This window comes from Cottoperca gobio, chromosome 8 (assembly GCF_900634415.1).
Source record: "Cottoperca gobio chromosome 8, fCotGob3.1, whole genome shotgun sequence".
NCBI lineage: Eukaryota > Metazoa > Chordata > Actinopteri > Perciformes > Bovichtidae > Cottoperca > Cottoperca gobio.
In genome coordinates, this window is record NC_041362.1 from 11603741 (window position 1) to 11621340 (window position 17600).

General features: G+C 42.5%; 1 protein-coding gene across 3 annotated transcripts in view; it reads left to right on the forward strand.

Annotated features, from left to right (window-relative positions):
* The first annotated feature begins 321 nt into the window (after positions 1 to 321).
* Positions 322 to 17600, forward strand: part of septin9a (septin 9a) — a 70535-nt gene continuing 53256 nt past the window's right edge. Inside the window, exons 1-2 of one of the 3 annotated variants that reach the window (XM_029437319.1) lie at positions 322 to 440; positions 15575 to 16339. In XM_029437319.1, coding sequence (XP_029293179.1) covers positions 419 to 440; positions 15575 to 16339 — 787 coding nt within the window. In that variant the 5' untranslated portion in view covers positions 322 to 418. Of the gene's footprint in view, positions 441 to 7170; positions 7486 to 14667; positions 14926 to 15574; positions 16340 to 17600 lie in introns of those variants that run through there. The other 2 variants (XM_029437317.1, XM_029437318.1) reach the window with 2 other exon arrangements.

Sequence of the window (17600 nt, forward strand, 5' to 3'; positions counted from 1 at the left end):
CTGCTTCAGTCTTTTGGTCTCATCAGAGGGAAGAGAGAGAGAGAGAGAGAGAGAGAGAGAGAGAGAGAGAGAGAGAGAGAGAGAGAGAGAGAGAGAGAGAGAGAGAGAGAGAGAGAGAGAGAGAGAGAGAGAGAGCTGTGAATGCAACATATGATAAGCACATGGGGATGTCGTAATTCTGAATTCATTAGCAAGACACACTGAAGGAATCAAACTGGGGAGAGGGAGGGAGAACAGAGAGCCCGAAAGGAAAGAGAGAGTAAGAAGAGGAAGAAGAGGAACAGAGGGAGTGAGGGAGGGAGGGAGGGAGAGAGGGACGAGAGAAAGGGAAGTCCAAAAAAAGAGAGAGAGAGAGAGAGAGAGAGCGTGGAGTCAAAGAGCAGACACTACATGTGGCTGTGGAGGGAGTGATCTGGTTATGGAGGGGGACAAATTCTCAGGTAAGACAAACTCTCCGGAAACTCTAAGCCCACATGCTTCTATTCTGAATGGAAAACCAAGTGTAGTTTAAGGTTCTTCAATCAGCATTTTTTGTACTGTGATTGGGTGTCTATTCTGTAAGAGCCTGCCTCTATTTTCCCCTCTATGGTATTTTCCACTCTCTCATTCTGTCCAGTTTGCTGACTGCATGTTTTCTTTGGGGTTTGGAGCTGGAGCTCTGCAGGGATTGTGTAGCAGCTTAGCGGACTTGCTTTGGTGTATCTGTCTTTATCTGTCTCTGTGTCTGTTATGTTTGTTCTGTCTCTGTTTGCGCCCACACCATCTCCACCCTCTCTGTCCCATTGTTCCCACTTAAATGTTTTTGTCTTTACAGGTTGTCGCTCAGTCGACATCTCTTTTCGTCGTCTCCGTCTGCCCTGTCTTTACACATTTTCACGTTCACGTTCACAAGACTATCATTCCAGGGAACTTTTTGAAGACACAGAAACAGCACTTCTTTCTTAAAAAAATTCTCTCTCTTTTTTTTCCTACTCCATCTGCATTCTTCCATTCTTCTTTGGTGTGAAAACAGGAAAGAGCTGTGTTTAAACAGTACTACTCTTGTCCCTTGTGGCTCTGATCCCGAGTCGGCCATCAGTCAGTCCCTCCTTTAACTAACAGGAGAGAGAAAGCCCTGCTTCATCCCACTATCAAAGAGTAAGCTGAATTGGCAAATTAAAATACAATACGTTTTCCAAACTGCGCCTTTGACATTGTTTTCCCCGTTGGATGCTGTAAACAACTTACATATTGAATTGATAAGAGTTTGTCTCGATGCGTGTGTGTTGTACATTATGCTAAAGTCATTAGTGAGGCAATGCTGTCTGCTTCTTAATGGTATTTTTATGAGCGTTGGTGTGTGCTGTTAAAAAGCTCATTGGCATGAAAAAAAAGCGAGTGGAAATGGTGGAGCGGCTTCAGCAGCATGTGTGAGTTTGTGACCTAGCATAGCTTGTAGTACCTACACGGTGTGTGAAATCTGGATGTAGGTGAGACCATTGACAAGTGTGTGTGTATGATGGAGGTATCACCCTCCCTCCTCTTCTCTTTCTCTCTCGTTGTGGCTCCAGGTGCTTCCTCCAGGGAGTTGTAAAAGCTTCAGCGGGACATACTTTGTGTATGTCTAGAGAATATTCACTGTTGTAGTGTTTAGGCATTACAACTTTCTAGTGTTTGGATGTGTATTTATGTCTGTGAGTTAATGTGATAGAATATAGGAGATATGCCCGATTGTGTATGTCTAAAGGCTGTGTGCTCTATGTGTGTGTGTGTGTGTGTGTGTGTGTGTGTGTGTGTGTGTGTGTGTGTGTGTGTGTGTGTGTGTGTGTGTGTTCCACTCATCTCCCTAAGACAAATCAATTCAATTTCCTTCTTCTTGCTAATATCCCTCCCACTGTGGTGTGGATGCTGATGTGCAATGCTCTCTTTGTTTCCTGTTTATTCTTCCAACATGAATCAACAGTGATGACGCTCTCAACGGAAACTGTCCGTCAGCCACACAGAGGCTGAGAATGGAGCATTAAAGGGTCTGACATGCCCCATTCATTACAGTCACAGCGAGGTCATCTGTTGATGTTTCATGAAAGTCTGTGTGACACAGCCACAGTCGGCTCTGACTCGTGACTTAGAGAGTAGAGCCGCCTCGGCTAGCTTAGCTGACCCTCATACGAAGCTTTTAACACATTCAGGGAAAGTCATCTTGAATCTGTGTTGAAGGTTGTGTGTTTAATGTGTAATATTCGCTCCGCCCGCCAGGTGGAGGTGTTGAGTAGAATGATCCAGAAATACTTTTTATTTCTCCCTCTCTCAGTTGTGAACACTCACACAAGTGTTGTTTTCTTTGCCACAGTATACTTGTTTTGAATATCACCCTGTTTAGGTTTACAGAGTAATTTTATAAGGGAATTGTGGCCATGCTGCTTCCCATTGGTGTTGTTGGGTGAGTTGCCATGGCAATGTGCTGAGCAGAACAATATGTAGGAGAGGATGGCGATCACAATGCTGCCTTGTTGACGTGCTAAACAGTGTTATTACCCTGTGGAGAGATGGAGCAGAGGGCGGAGGTGGGAGAGAGAGAGAGAGAGGCCCATTGAGAGTTATCTGTGATGGAGGACAGCTGCTCTCTCTATTTACCAAGCCATCCCATGCATGAGGGAATACGCCACATACACACACATGCAGGCAGCACAAGTGTGCAGACAGCCGATGCACTCACACACATGCACAGGCTCACTGCGAGGAGAACCATTAAGGGGATATTCCAGTGTGTGTGTGCGTGTGCGTGCGTGTGTGTGTGTGTGTGTGTGTGTGTGTGTGTGTGTGTGTGTGTGTGTGTGTGTGTGTGTGTGTGTGTGTGTGTGTGCACTGTGTGTGTGCGCATGCAGTGAAGTCGAGCCATGTTTCCAACAGGTGCTGCATTTGATTAAAGTTAGCAGAGCCTGGCTGGGTGCTGCTGTTTAACATTTGGTTAAGGGCAGCTGCTGCCACTACAGCTGTGCATATACTTTATATAAAGCTGCTTCACCACGTGGGCTCTGGGGCCACACAAGGGTTTTTTATGTGTGTGTCGATAATATTGTGAAATTGTAAGGCCTGCTGTCCCATATCTTTGCGACATTTACAATTCACCCAATAATACAGACTGAGTAACATAATGTGTGGACTGATCAACTTCAGCTGTGAAAATGTTAAGTGTTCTTTTCTTTGAAAACATTTTTGACAGTCAGCTATCCTCACTGCAGCGCTCTCCCTTGCGACTCATTCCCACGTTTAGCTGTGAGCACAGTATTGTACTGTACAGTGCTGCACTGTGCTGTCCTGTACTGAAAGTCAGGCACTTTTTCTGGTTATGTTTACACTACCAGTGCTGCTGTTCCCATTAGTCCCATCACTCTCTTTCTTTGTCTCTCTGTTCTTCTTTCTGTCTTTCTCAAATCTTCCTTCTTCCTAGTTTCCATTAAAGCTTGTGGGGGTTCTCTCTCTGCCTGGGGAGAGAACTGGCACACCTTTCCCCTCCTCTCTTTCTTGTCTAGTCCATCTCTCCTCTCCCTCTCTCCCTTCTGAAGTCTTGAGCGAGGTAAAGCTGCTTATTATGGAGGTTGCCATGTAAACAGAGCTGCGGTAACTAACCAGTCACATCCAAAATATACACAAATGTACAAATCAATGCATGCAGTGCAGACGCTCACCAATGAGCACAAATTCTCCTTCATCCAGATGGCTGATTTGATATAGCCTGACTCATAGATGAGTTGTCTGCATCTAGGCCAACAAAGCTTTTGTTGTTTTAGGATGAGCTCAGCAGGAAGCATGGGGTTTCCTCTGCAGCTGATACTGGTAATGTTTAAAATAACAATGACTGTTTAAACCTGGCCTAAAATGAAACATGTATCATCATTCATGCAGGCATGTGCTGGTCATAATTGAATTTCCCTTGACACACAACTTTCAACAGATATAATGTTATTAAACTGTAAATTCATTTTTGCACAATGACTTTACATCAATCCAATCTTTTAAATCACCTGGAAACCTATTTTTTTTTAACTTATGATCTGACTAAGTCTTAGTTCTTCCACAATTTTCAGGCATGTGTGGTTAGATTTTGATGGTGAGCCAGAATCTGGTATTTGCAGAAGTTGTAAGAAGTTGCATTTGTTTGCAGCTATTAATAAAACAGTCCAGGTGTTTCCCTGCATCCCACGACCCAGTGTGGGTTTTGTTACCATCAAATCACCGAGGCATGTGGACTTGTTGCTTTCTTTCTTTATGTGTGTGCATGCGCAGATCGACCGCTGACATTTGCAACCTGCCGTTGTCCTGGCATCGCCCTAGCAACTGCCACGACAGCTTGGCATCCATTTATAGAAGTTATCCTCTTCTCCTCCCACTCTGCTCCTCTCATTTGTCAGCTCTCATGAGGGCAGTGCCCACTTAAGAGTGGTGGTGGTCTGGGTTTCTTTAAGCAGTAGGCGTCTCTGTCTCTGTCTCTCTTCATCTGTATGCTGCAATGCAACATAACACCAGCAGCTAACCTTCCTCATTCCAATACACACATTTACAGGAAGCCTGAGGCCCCAAGAGATTCATTATTTACGGACATTAATTATCATCACTCATCATAGACCATTTTTAAAACTTCTTTTCGAATCAGAATAGAAAAGTTCCTTATGATGAATTATTTCATGGGATAAGAATGTGTATGTTAACTCAAATCAACTTTATTTATTTATATATAAAAGTCAATATAATAACATGGAAATAAACATCCAAAACAATATGTAAAAACTATGAATTAAAGCTTAAAAACTAAGGCTATAACATTAACACAGTTAATCATGATACAGGTAGCCAGTGCAGTGTCTTTAGCAGTTACTGTTAGACCTACTGTCTTACTTCTTTATCTTATCTTGTTGAACCTCAGTGATGACAAGATCATTTAGTTGTTTAGCATCAGGACGCAGCAATTAGGTTTCCCAGAAAGAAGAGTCGGTGTAATGGAATTCACACCATCAGAGGCTAAAGATATCAGCACTGACATATGGAAACAACATGACCTTGTATAACCTTTCACAACTCAAGAAAACATTTAGGCCATTGCATACATATTGCATATGTTATCTTAAAACTTTTTTTCAGAGCAGTGTATTGCACACTGCGTCACTGTGACTGCTTTGATATGAATGAGGTTCTTTACAGATTAGGTAGAAAAACATTGTAGCCTTCTGTGCGTAGCCTGGTGTGACAGTTGTTACAGCAGATTGATATAGTGCTGTCTGGGCTTGCTGGGGCTTGCAAGGAAATGCAGTGTGTGTGTGTGTGTGTGTGTCTGTGTGTGTGTGTGTGTGTGTGTGTGTGTGTGTGTGTGTGTGTGTGTGTGTGTGTGTGTGTGTGTGTGTGCACATGCATCTTAGTGTGTGTCTGAATATGTGTGTGCCAGGGAGTGGAGGAATCTGACACACACATGTGTTGGGCAGGACACACTGTGTGGGTTGAGGGTGTGTCTTGAGCAGGATTCTCCACATGTGTCCATCTTTATCTATTTCCATATCACATTACTGTATGCTAGTGACACTGCTACCCCTAACACTGTTGTACATAGCGACAGGTTTTATTTATAGGAGCAACACTGACCCCTGCTGGAGAAGGTGACACATATATTGTGGCGTTCATAAGGAAAGAAGTATGCTCATATTATCCTATAGATGTGTGTATATCAGTACTTATACACACCTGTCCTTGTCCTAAGTTTTGCTTTTAAAATTTCCAGGCAAACTTCCAGTTTTCATGTTAGCCAGACATATTTAGTGACGATTAGAGAGTTTTCTCTCACGTGTTGTGGGTTACATACTTTGCATGGTTCAATTGCAGGGAAATGTGGTGTAAGATTAAAATCAGATTGCAGGTTTTGGTACAGTAAAGCCTCATATTTGTTTTTTAATCTGTTTGTTAGTGTGTGTTTGTTCACTTGTGCACATCTGTGTTTATGATCGGTAAACATGCCTAAATCAACAGAAAATGCAAACTCTGATTCCAATATAAGCAACACATTGCTTTATGTATAAGCTTGCCAGACATGCAAGATTTCAGTCCCAAACACTTTATGATAAATCACACATGGGACAACAACGATTGAGGGATTTCTTTCTGCCGCTTTACAGCCGGAATAATTTATTACAACTTAAATACAAATTTTTTCCCATACGTCTTTACTTTGTATCATCTCTACAAACTCATTTTTGATACATTTTTAATTCTGGTAACATTCTGGTAAATGGAAGTGACTTTACATCGACATTTACTGTGGGACAGCAGTTTTTATGTTTTGTCCAGAACTCTTTTGGAAGCAAGAAGTGCTTGGGCATCATCATCTCTACCAAGACAATCCAGAGGACAAGTTAATCTTGGCATGCATTTATTGGACAACCACATACACAAATCCAGATGCAGAAATTCACATAAACGGATACAAATATACCCACATGCAGATAATGACATCCCAAAACTGCAACATCAACTTTTTTCTTCCAAGCACATGCACACATTTACACACTGACCGACGCCCCTGTTCTCCCTCCCCCTCCCCCCTCCCCCCACACACAGAGGCTCATTCACATGGTCATTAAGTCATTAGGCTACTTATTTATTGATGTCAGCCTCCAGAGCCACTGAGCATGTCAGACGATCCTCTAACCGCCTGCGTGAGCCTGTTCTGACCATATTAGTCCAAAGTATGATTCTTTCTCCACTCTGGATTTATTTATCAATCTATTGTGACTTTTCACTCTATCTAATGTAAGATTATTATTTTTCTATGTGTCAGTGATTGATGTTCTTATCGGATGCTGCTTTTGGCATAATTAAGAGTATGGCTTTTTGAAAAGATCTCAGTAAAAGCTATCTGTGTGTTTCATCAGTTGCCCGGAGTGTGTTAGTCATGTGATCAAGCATACACAGGAAGTGTGTTTGAATGTAGCATGTGTATAATTTGACCCGCTTAGTCAAAAATGAGAGCTTTCACAGAAAGGAGCCAGTCTGAGAGGAAGGCTGCAGAAGGGGAGGGAGGTTTGGAGGGAAGGAGAAAAGGGGGGGAGGGAAGACAGTGAGCTAGAGAGAGAGAGAGAGAGAGAGAGAGAGAGAGAGAGAGAGAGAGAGAGAGAGAGGGGGGTTGTCATCGCTTGCTCATTCCAAGCTGTGGAAGTTGAGAAGGAGGAGAAGAGAAAAATAAGTTTCTGCTTTAGGAAAGAGAGGAGAGATAGAAAGGGGGTTTGGATCTGTGAGCTTCTCAACTTCTTTTCTCCCCTCCTCTCTCTTGCACGGGCTCCTAATTTGGGATTTGTTTAAAGGAGGACTGCGCCTCAGGAAGACTTTTCCTTGCTGGGGAAAGGGAACCCTGCTTCCTCTCTCTCTCGCATTATACACAACAACACATACGCACTTGCTTTTCAAAAATGTCTGATTCTGCTGTCAACGCTCACTTGGAAGGGATCATATCAGACTTTGAAGGTTAGTTCCTGTCTCTCTTGAGCTCTGCTCCTCCACCGCCGCTTTTTCTTCTAGTTGTCATTCCCTGGAGCGAGGCACTCTTTAACCCTGCCATGAGGACACTATAGATGGTTTCCACATGTTTGATTGGAACTGAGCGGATCTGGAAAAAAAACAGAGAGAGTGTGAAGGGCTCGTTGACATCTGCGGTGAGCTGTGGTGTTTTGAAAGGGAAATCATGCCTAAAGCGTTGCTTTTAACGGCTCTTTAACTTTTGTTGAGATGCATGAGTGTGTGTGGATGTCATGTATATATCTGAGTCTGAGATGTGTCAGAGAGAAACTGTGCAACTGAGTTAGCCTCCCTTAGGAACACGCTGCATGATAGAGAGGCCTTACTGTACATTGAGCTCTCAGGAGACAGCAACTGACCATACGGCTGTGAGGGGAACACCTGGCTCACCTCCCCCTCTGTTCCCTCTTCTCCTCTTCCTTTTCATCTTGCTGCCCCTGGCCTACAGATTCCCCCTGTCATCCCTCCCCTCCCACTCTTCCTCCTCCTCCACCTCTTCGTCCAACGGCTGTGCTTCCCCTTTTCCTCTCTCAGCAGCTTGTCCATCCTCAGCCGCTCTCCCCTTGGCCTGGCTGCTGGTGGATGTGAGGAGAGTGGTTGGGGGTTTGACAGGCCGACACCTCTCCCCCAACCCGTCTGTCTATCTGACTATCTGTCTCCTGTCTCTCACAAACACATAGCCATTAGGAACGCATCCGCACTTGTCCCGGGCTGCTTCTCTGTCAACACCAGTTTGCTTGTGGTATGTATTGTGAATCTCTCTGCCTCTCCGTCCCTGTTCCTCTGTCTATAGGTCTTTAAACCGCTGGCTTACACAGTGCAACAGAGCAGAAAGATAAGTGGCATTCAGAAAAGAGAGGCATCAGGGGCGATAAAGTGTGCGTTAACCATGTGGCTGGAAGTCATGCTCTTAGACATCCCTTGCTCATGTGTAACACCAACATAATGGGTCACTGTTGTGATTGTCAATGGTGTGTGTTGCCCTGTGTTGAGCTGAGTGGGTGGTAATACCTTTGTGTCACCACCATGCACCATGACGTATGACCCTGTGTGGCTCAGAGAGGACAGCATGGCACAGATGCAGCAGGGCGTGAGTCCTGCAAGTTGATACGAATCAGTTGTTAGAAAGTACATTTTTGACATTACAGAAACAGATTAGCTCTGTTGTGTGCTTTTTCTTTCTTTAAATAATCAAACTCCACTTTCACCAGATTAGACAATATGAAATAATTAATGAAACTACTTTTAAAAAGGCAAGAATCACAGGGTATGTGATATATAGCCTACATTGAATTTGTTAATGACAGTAGGAAGGTTTTTCATGCAACAGTGTATATTTGACTTGTCATGGTGATTCACTCTGTCATGCTCTTGGCTGTTGACGCCAGTGAGAGGCTGAGATAGACAGGGGACAAGACTTTCTTGCCCATGAGGCTGATGACCTAAGCTGTGACTTCAACTTCACAGACCATTCAAATCATTGACCACGGCCACTGGGATTTCCGCTCAGTAGAATGAACACACACATTCATACAGTGTCATTTTTTTTACAGCTCATTGAAAGCGGTGTGTTGTCTTGTAAACAGTCTTTTTGGTTTCCCTCTGAAATTAAAAAAAGCTTTATTAGTGAGTAGTAAGTATTTTAATATCCCTGACCACTGCCGCTAGTCTTTTTTCTTCCACTTGATTTCTTTCCCTCTCTTTCTCTCTGTATATCTAAACTGCATGGTAAGGGCATTCACTGGTCCAGTGAGAGGAAATTCCGCAGGAGTAGATTTCTGTGGTTGGTGAAAATGTTGTGGTAGGCAGTAGAGGAGTGGATCTGAGCACAGCCGGGCCACTCTTTACAGATCTGCATGGGGCGCGGCCTGCATGGCACTCACCAACCCATCACAATTACACAAGTTTTGACAGTCACTGATAGGATAAAGTAAAACAATGTTTTAATCACCTAAGAAGTTAATGGAGACATTGAATAGAAAGTATTGAAGAATACAGATGGAACACGTTCATGAGTCCAGTTTAGAGCTGTTATTCGTAAAATGTGTTTTTCTATTCATTTGTATTTATTTTTCATTGGTGCTTTTGAATTATTCTTATTTCTAAAAAGGCCAGATAAAACCTTTCACCCTGAAACCTTTTTAAAACTAACACTAATTGCTCTTTAACCATATACAGAACAAGAGATGAGGGTTCATGGTAGGATCTCAAACGCCTTTCAAAAGGAAAACTGTTATTATAAGCTAACTGCCATTTAGCTGTGGTTTTGGATTTTTTCAGGCTCTCTGTTAAGTTAGTTGGTGCTCTGTAACCCATAGTACACTGAAACTGTGCTATTAAGGAGCTTTGATGTACTTCTTTCTTTTTGCCAAAGAACACAAGTATTGCTCTTAACCATTAAAGTTTGTGGTCAGACTTGTGAGAAAACGACACGAGGAGCATCACAGACAGAGCTTGTGTGTTAGAGGGAGGAAGTGTCTCCTGACAGAGGCTGATGATCGCCGTCCCCAGGAGTTTCCATCCTTATCAGCATTATCAGGACGCTCTGTGGGGACAGGTTTCCTGCTAATGACGCCAACGGCATCGAAGCTGGTGGGAAGCACCAAGGGTCACTCTGAGGTAGAGCGAACACAGCAGGTCTTTGTTAGGCTTTAAAGTTACTCCTTGTTGTGTTTCTCCCTGTTGGACACGTGGAGTTAAACCTGCACCGGTGCAAATCCTTAGGCAAGAACCCAGAGTTATCAACAGGCTCCATGCTACAGCTAACAACAAATAGCCTGCGATGAAAGACTTTTCTTTTGTAGAAATAGAAAGGGGTTTTTTTCTGCAGGGAATGGAAAGTGTGTTTGACAACTGAAATAGACACCTCCAGGAAAGAGAGTGCGGCTTTAAGACTATATTTAAGGGCCAAATGCTCTTATTCCACTGATCCAAAGCACATTCTGACATACAGAGCCTGCTACTGTAGTAAACTGCAGAATCTTTTTTGAGAAAGCGACTGAGAGTGACTTCAGTTGTGTGTGTTCAAAATGTGAAACTGGCTAAGATGCAGAATTTTGAATCCTAGGCCTGATTTTTCGACACCCGTGGCACTGGTGTCCATGGTAATCGCAAGTGTGGTTCAATACTTCAGAAAACGTTGTGCAGTTATTTTATTAGATGAGCAACTGGTGTTTCTGTTTACAGTGCAGCCAAACTGGTTGGTTACCTTTCAGAGGAGTTGGAGGTGTGCAGTCTGTCATCTGCAGCTCTTCATCTTACAGCTCATTGTCCTCAAGTGTTCCTTCTTTTTTTCCATTGTATCGGAAATGGTCACGGTAAGCCTTGCGACACTGCTTCACAATAAAAGCCATCCCGTGTTTCGCCAGTTGAATGCTTTTTATGTGAAGCAGCGGCAGTGGGAAATGTTGCGTTTGCATCAGCAGGAACTTAATAGAGCACTAATAGGGTTGTGTGCGAGTGAACAGTAAACTGTGAGGCTTGTTATGAAATAAAAACTACAAACAGTAAAACTATTACATAAATGCGGGCCTCATGTCCTGGGAATCCCTCATTATTTTGAACCTACCTGTATCCGCCATTAACAATGAAAACTACTATAGAGAGAAGTAATTTACAAAATGATAAATACATCAAATGGCTATCGCTAAAAGACAACTACAAATAGTATCACATGTCTATTCATAATAATCTTAAGAGCAATATACCAGAATATAAAGAATGTGTTGTTTGAGGGCTGCTGGTGAGAGAAGGTACAGTTAGTTTAAATAGTAGTTTGACAGAATTCCTGCTTATACTGTAACAACCCTCAGTTTCCAGCACTACATCTCGTTGACCCGTCCAGCTCATCTACTGTCATGCTCAGAGAGGCACAGAGAATGTCCATGTGGCGCCCATCCAGTAATGCTACAGTGGAGAACAGAGTAGCATCATCATGTGATTTTCTGGCAGTTTAACAATGTTTCAATACATGTTAGTTGAAAAACATCACGCTTTGCTGCAATGTCTTCCTTATTTGGCACTTCAGTCTGCTAGTAAGTTTACAGTTTATCACTGACAACGGAGTCCAAGGTTAACAGGGTTTCAATTCTAGGTCAAAAGAGAGGCAAAGAGAAGTAGGGAGAGCTAACAGAGAGAGCCAAAGAGAGAGGACTAATGTTGACATTTGGTTCACATTGGTGCTCATTAGTATTATCTCAGCTTTGTTGGAAGGGCTGCGATCCCTGCTATCGTCTCAGAGCAGCAGCATGCAGCAGCTTGGATACATCAAATGGTTTTATCCTTGATGGCACACACACACACACACACACACACACACACACACACACACACACACACACACACACACACACACACACACACACACACACACAGGCAAGTAATGGTACCATCTCGTTCACATAAGGTCTTTAACGATGATTTTAGATCTTACACAATTATGGAGGCCGAAAGAATTCACAATAATGATATTATCACGGTATCTGTATAACATATCAGTCAAATTCATCTTTAGCTTTGTTTATTGTGTGCTTTGTCTCTTTTTTGGTAAATGAATTACACTCATGTGTGTGAGAGGTTGGGTAATGGAGACAAAGCAAGGACAGAAAGAAATGGAAATGATTTAAAAGGCGCCTGAATAATTGCACGATATTATGATTTGTGTATTATTTACATTATATCAATATTTTTTTTAAACGCCAATACTGGTATATTGCACCACCCCACATACATACACAAAAAGAGATTTATTTGTGACCTCCCCATCACACAGATCCCAGGATGCAGTGCGCTATGACATTAACAGAGGCAGAGAGTTTAACTCCAACCAGGCTGTGTTTGCTTTACTCTACAGCTGTGTTTAAACTCACACACATACAGAGAGAGAGAGAGATGGAAACATAACTGACAGGGCCTCTGTCTCCACTGTGTCTGTGAGGACTTCACTGTGTTGGGCTTTTCTGTCACCACAGAGCAGGCACACACCACCACGCAGTTAGCACAATTCAAGGCAAAGAAGTCATTATATCAAAATCACATTCAAACACAGTTTTAAGTGGTCTGTGGCACTTTGAATATGTCTTTGCATATTATATGGACTTATATACACTGCTCAAGCTCTTGCCATTAAAGGGATGGTTCAGATTGTTTGAAGTGGGGTTGTATTATCCATAGTCAGTGTATTAGTTATAGTAGATGGCGGTGGCCACGCCCCACGTTCTGGGAAGCAGACAGGTACTAAAATCCAACCAGTATTTAATAAAACCCCACTTCAAAACATCCAAACTATCCCTTTAAAAGTTGAGCGTCACATATCCATCAACAATGCAAATAATATTCACTAAAGGCTGGACGGAGGACTAGCTACAGTAAATTAGCTGCTTTATTCGTGGTACATTCTATTCCATGTCGTAGGCTTTTACCACTGCATCCAATGAATTTTACATATAACTTCATTGTGACCAGTGTGTCGTTTCGGCGCTTATTTATTCTACTTAAAGAAGAACAGAGCACACAGACAGCCCTGTCTTCCAGGGAAATTTCAAGGCCAGTTTTCTCTGTTGAAATTACATTATTCCATGTGAGCAGCACAAAGAGCTTAGTGTCAGAGAAAGATGAAACTGTGATGGTGGACATGCATACTACACAAACATACAATAAGAGTTTTCACAATTAACTCACAATGTTTTTGTCATCGCCTCTCTTTCTATTTGTCATTCTCAGTGGTGTCATGAATAACTGCCAAAATTGCCACATACAGTTAACACACAGGAATGTATTTTTATGGTTTGTTGTATTCCAGAGGACTTACCAAGGCAAATCAACAACAAACATTTGAGGACACCAGGGTTTTATATACAAAGGGCAAAAGTGCAATCAATGGGATTGATTACTCAGTATGTTGTTAAAGTGTGTATTCAGGTAGTGTGGGAAACAGTGTGTCTGCACATATAGAAGGAATTATTGTGAGTGATTTACAGTGTGCTCATTAAAGGTTGGCTGCATTGGTGATTAGGATTGCTACCTGTAATTCGAACTTGTCAGAAACTGCTGTCCTATATTGACATAAACTTGCTAAAGGTGAGAAAAGTCAACAGCAAGTGAATATTTTCTACATTTTATAATCAAAGTTTTACAAAGATTGGAAAGGTTACTCTCACTGACTCAGATGCCCAGTTAAAACAATGTTTCACATTTGCACCCAGTGGATAGTACTGTGAACCACCATCAGCTGCCAGCTTCTCAGCAGACCCTCTGATATCAGACAGAAAAACCTGCTGAAACATATCAATGATGTGAAAATAGTGAGTTCCAGGAAGAAGTTATTCTCCCATGCTGATGCTTGGCTTGTCAGCCTTGCAGCAAGCCAGACGCCTGCGCACGCTCAGGTGTTTATCTGGGACAGAGTGGGACAGAGTTGCTCCAGGGCTTGTAGCCGCTCCGGTCTCTGGGTCGAGCTAAGATGAGCCCGGTGGTGCCACAATCACAGCTGACATGGAGCTTACCATGGCCAGAGAAAAAGCATTTTATCAAACATTAAAAAGTAAAAAAACAAAAGGCTGGTGATGGAATATTGGCACAATAAATTGAAAGAGGGAGAGAGGGGGTTAGTGTGGGAATGGTTTTGATAAAATGGTTGGTGTGATTTCTGTGACACTTAATATAAAAGAAAGCAATGTTATGTATGTAGCAAATTATATTGATGTAAAACAATATAGGCCTTACTTCATTTGTAAATTGATTCTTTTATTTTATTTTGCTTTGCTTTTCAAGGGTTGTCCTCTTAAAAGCAGCAGCATATTGAATGTGACATTTACTGTGAACGAATTACAAACAAAGCCTAATGTGAAGTTAAAATAGTCAAATAAAAACACAAGCTACAAAAACAGAATAAGCTATTTTGCTTCAAAAGCCGAAGTCCACTATCAAACCAGCCTAATTATATTATTACATATTTTCATTTACTTAAACAAACACCAGCAGCATTTTATTATCTGCAAAATAATAGATAGAGCAACAATAAGACAACAATCGTTTGATAGAGCAACAATACAAAACGTCCCCATATTTTCTTATTCAGTCACTCAGAAATGATGATTGATTTGGTCCCTCGTGAAGGATCGAGCGATCAATTACAGCGCTCGCGAGGCGTGGTCAGTCCGATGATAGTCGTCATGTCAACAGGTGTGCGAGATGTCAAGTTAACGTGACATATCTAGAAAAAGATATCCGTGTAAAAGACAGCTTCTTTCCATTTAATGGTAGATGTGTGTTTGTACCTGACGATATTATTAAAACCTACTTGGTGAGAATAGAGAAATATTGTTCTTCCGAGTCAATTAGAAAGTACCAACGCCATGCTATCGAGCTACGTGAAGCGTGTCAAAACCGGTAAGACTTACGTGCTCAATTGTGTTTATTTGGGGCGATGTATTGGCTACAGCAATGTGTAATATGATATTAACTGCATATCTCCCTGACGTATTGTGTGATGCTCGTTGTGGTAAAGTGTGTTTGTAGTTTTTAGGTGTCCTGTCTGTCAGTTTGAATAGAGCCACATTACATTTTTGAATGCTAGCATGTAATTTGTTCATGCTAACATGCTAACATGGCATTACAGTTCAGGTCATTTTGTGTTGTGTTCATAGCGTGGTATTGCTGCCAGTTGTGGCGCTGACTGCGTTTTATCTTTAGCTCCTACATTAAAACAAGTTTTTAAATTGCTAAATATAGCAGATGTTGGAGACATTCCTTCTCTGATAAAAAGGTTGCACCACCCTCTGAAGAAGCCCAGTGTTTTTATGGAGTATCATTGACTTTCTGTCTGTACACTACCAACACTGAATGAAAAAGCAGTTGCTGCTTTGTTTCACCGAAGGTCATGAGAAGTATCGCCGCTTCAGGCCCTCATGTTTTCTGATTTGTTTTGCATACTAATAATAAGATGCTTTACTAATGAGATACAGTGAGATAGGATGGAGATGCTAGTGCTGCAACTCAAGATTCTTCTGTCTAATCACAAATGTTCTGTCTTTTCCAGCGCTGAAACGGTCGTTTGAGGTGGAGGAGACAGATTCATCCACAAACCCTTCGCCCCTGTCTCGTCGGAACACCAACCCCCTCCGCTCGTCCACCTCCTCTACATCTAGCCAGCGGAGCTATGACCTGAGCTCCCGTAGCTCTGAGTACTCCTCTTCCAGATCCTCCCCATCCGAGTCCTCCAATCCACGTTCCCCAAAGACCGGCATGAGACGCATTGAGTTATCAGGGGGTCGTAATCCTGACGCAGCCTCATCCCGCCGCACAGAAATGTCCATTGAGGTCTCCTCTAAGCAGGTTGACAACTCAACCAGTGCTGGCATCGCCCGCTTTGGCCTCAAGCGACCTGAGGTCAGTCTGAGCAATAGAAGTACTCCCCTGGACAGCTCCTCCAACTCCACCTCCACAAACAGGCGGGCAGAGCTCAGCATTACAAGGCCCCATGAGCCCCCCGCCCCTCCCAAGAGGATGGATGCCCAGCTGTCCTCGCCCCCGGTCTCAAGGATCCCTGAGCCCCCTCAGAGAAGAGCTGAGCCCCCATCTCCGATCATCAGCCCAGTTGAGGCGGCCTCCAGGCGGCCAGAGATGCCGGTCTTCAGACAGCCGGACGATTTGGTGCCAAGCAGTGCAGTGGAGAACAACCACCCGCCTCCTGCACCTAGTGCTCCCCTGCCCTCCCTGGCAGAGCCACGGGTGGAGAGGGTGGAGAGGGTGGAGAGGGTGCAGTCCCCTGTCACAGAGCCACCCCCGGCTCGACCAACAGAAAGTGAGTAGCTGCTCAGTTCAGCATATTTTCTACTATAAATATAAACTAACTTGTGTGTAAAGCAGTTGCCAAGGGTGTTTTTAAGTGAACATCTCAAAGAGATATTTTAGCCTGTTTACCAGTACAACCCATACATTAAGTGCCACTTGACTGTATTAATTTAGTTTGTAAACTATTTCAGCATGGCCTATCTTTCTAAATCCAATGACTCCCAACTGTTTGGCAGCAACTACGCTGTGATGATATCATCTCTTTTCTGTTTACGACCATTTCATTTTAACCTCATCTTGCAACAAACTCGTACCGTCTTGTTGAGTCACTTAAAGATGCAGGCATATGTATGCAGGCACACATGCATAATTGTTTATCACATTTAAATATATTTCTACCATGACCCTTTTCTAAAACCATTATTTAGTCACATCCACAGTGTAATTCAGTATGACGTGCATTTAAACTGATTTTACTGACTTTATTTTCTTTTAATCAGGATTTCTGTACTTTTTGTTCCAACTAAAAGGCAGTAAGGAAGTAACAATACCAACCATAAAGAGCACACGCATGAGTCCTTGTGAGCTTGTCAGTCTAGACTAACTGTGAATGTAGGTCAGGGAGGGTGATGATGAGAATCCCAGGGCTGCTCCCCCGACAGCACTTAAAAAAATAACTCATACAGACGAGCAACTGAATAGCCCAGCTCACTTGAATCAGCCACTGGATAAAATTGTTCATTGTTTTCACTTTTGTAGCATAAGAAGTTAAATACTTATTTTTTTTCATGAAGTAAATTAATGCAAAATCTATCCAAAATGTAAACCGTGCAGAAGTGGCAGGGTTTGTCCATCCAACATGTTTTGTCTACAGTCAAGATATCCTTAAATGACCTGACTTAGTTTGGATATTCTTATTTCCAAGAAAGTGCTTCCTGATCATTATTTATTTTTTATTTTTATAACGCCACTAATCTTAGCTCTGGAGCAACACCGTGGTGAACGACAAGGTATCTCACATTTAATAGCTGGATTTCCATGAATTATGCTGTGGATATTTCACATCTTTAGTGAATGAAAACCTAATGTGTATATATATTAAAAGAAAAAAAAGTTACTCCATGACCTTTCTTTTAGCGCCACCCTCAGGACAAACACTGCATTTTTAGCTTTATTACTGGCAAACTTCTGTCTAAATTGTCAGTGTTTATTTCCTCTGTTTCTTTGTTGCCGTGGGGTGTAATGAATTGCAGCCTCTAGGGCAGTTAGCA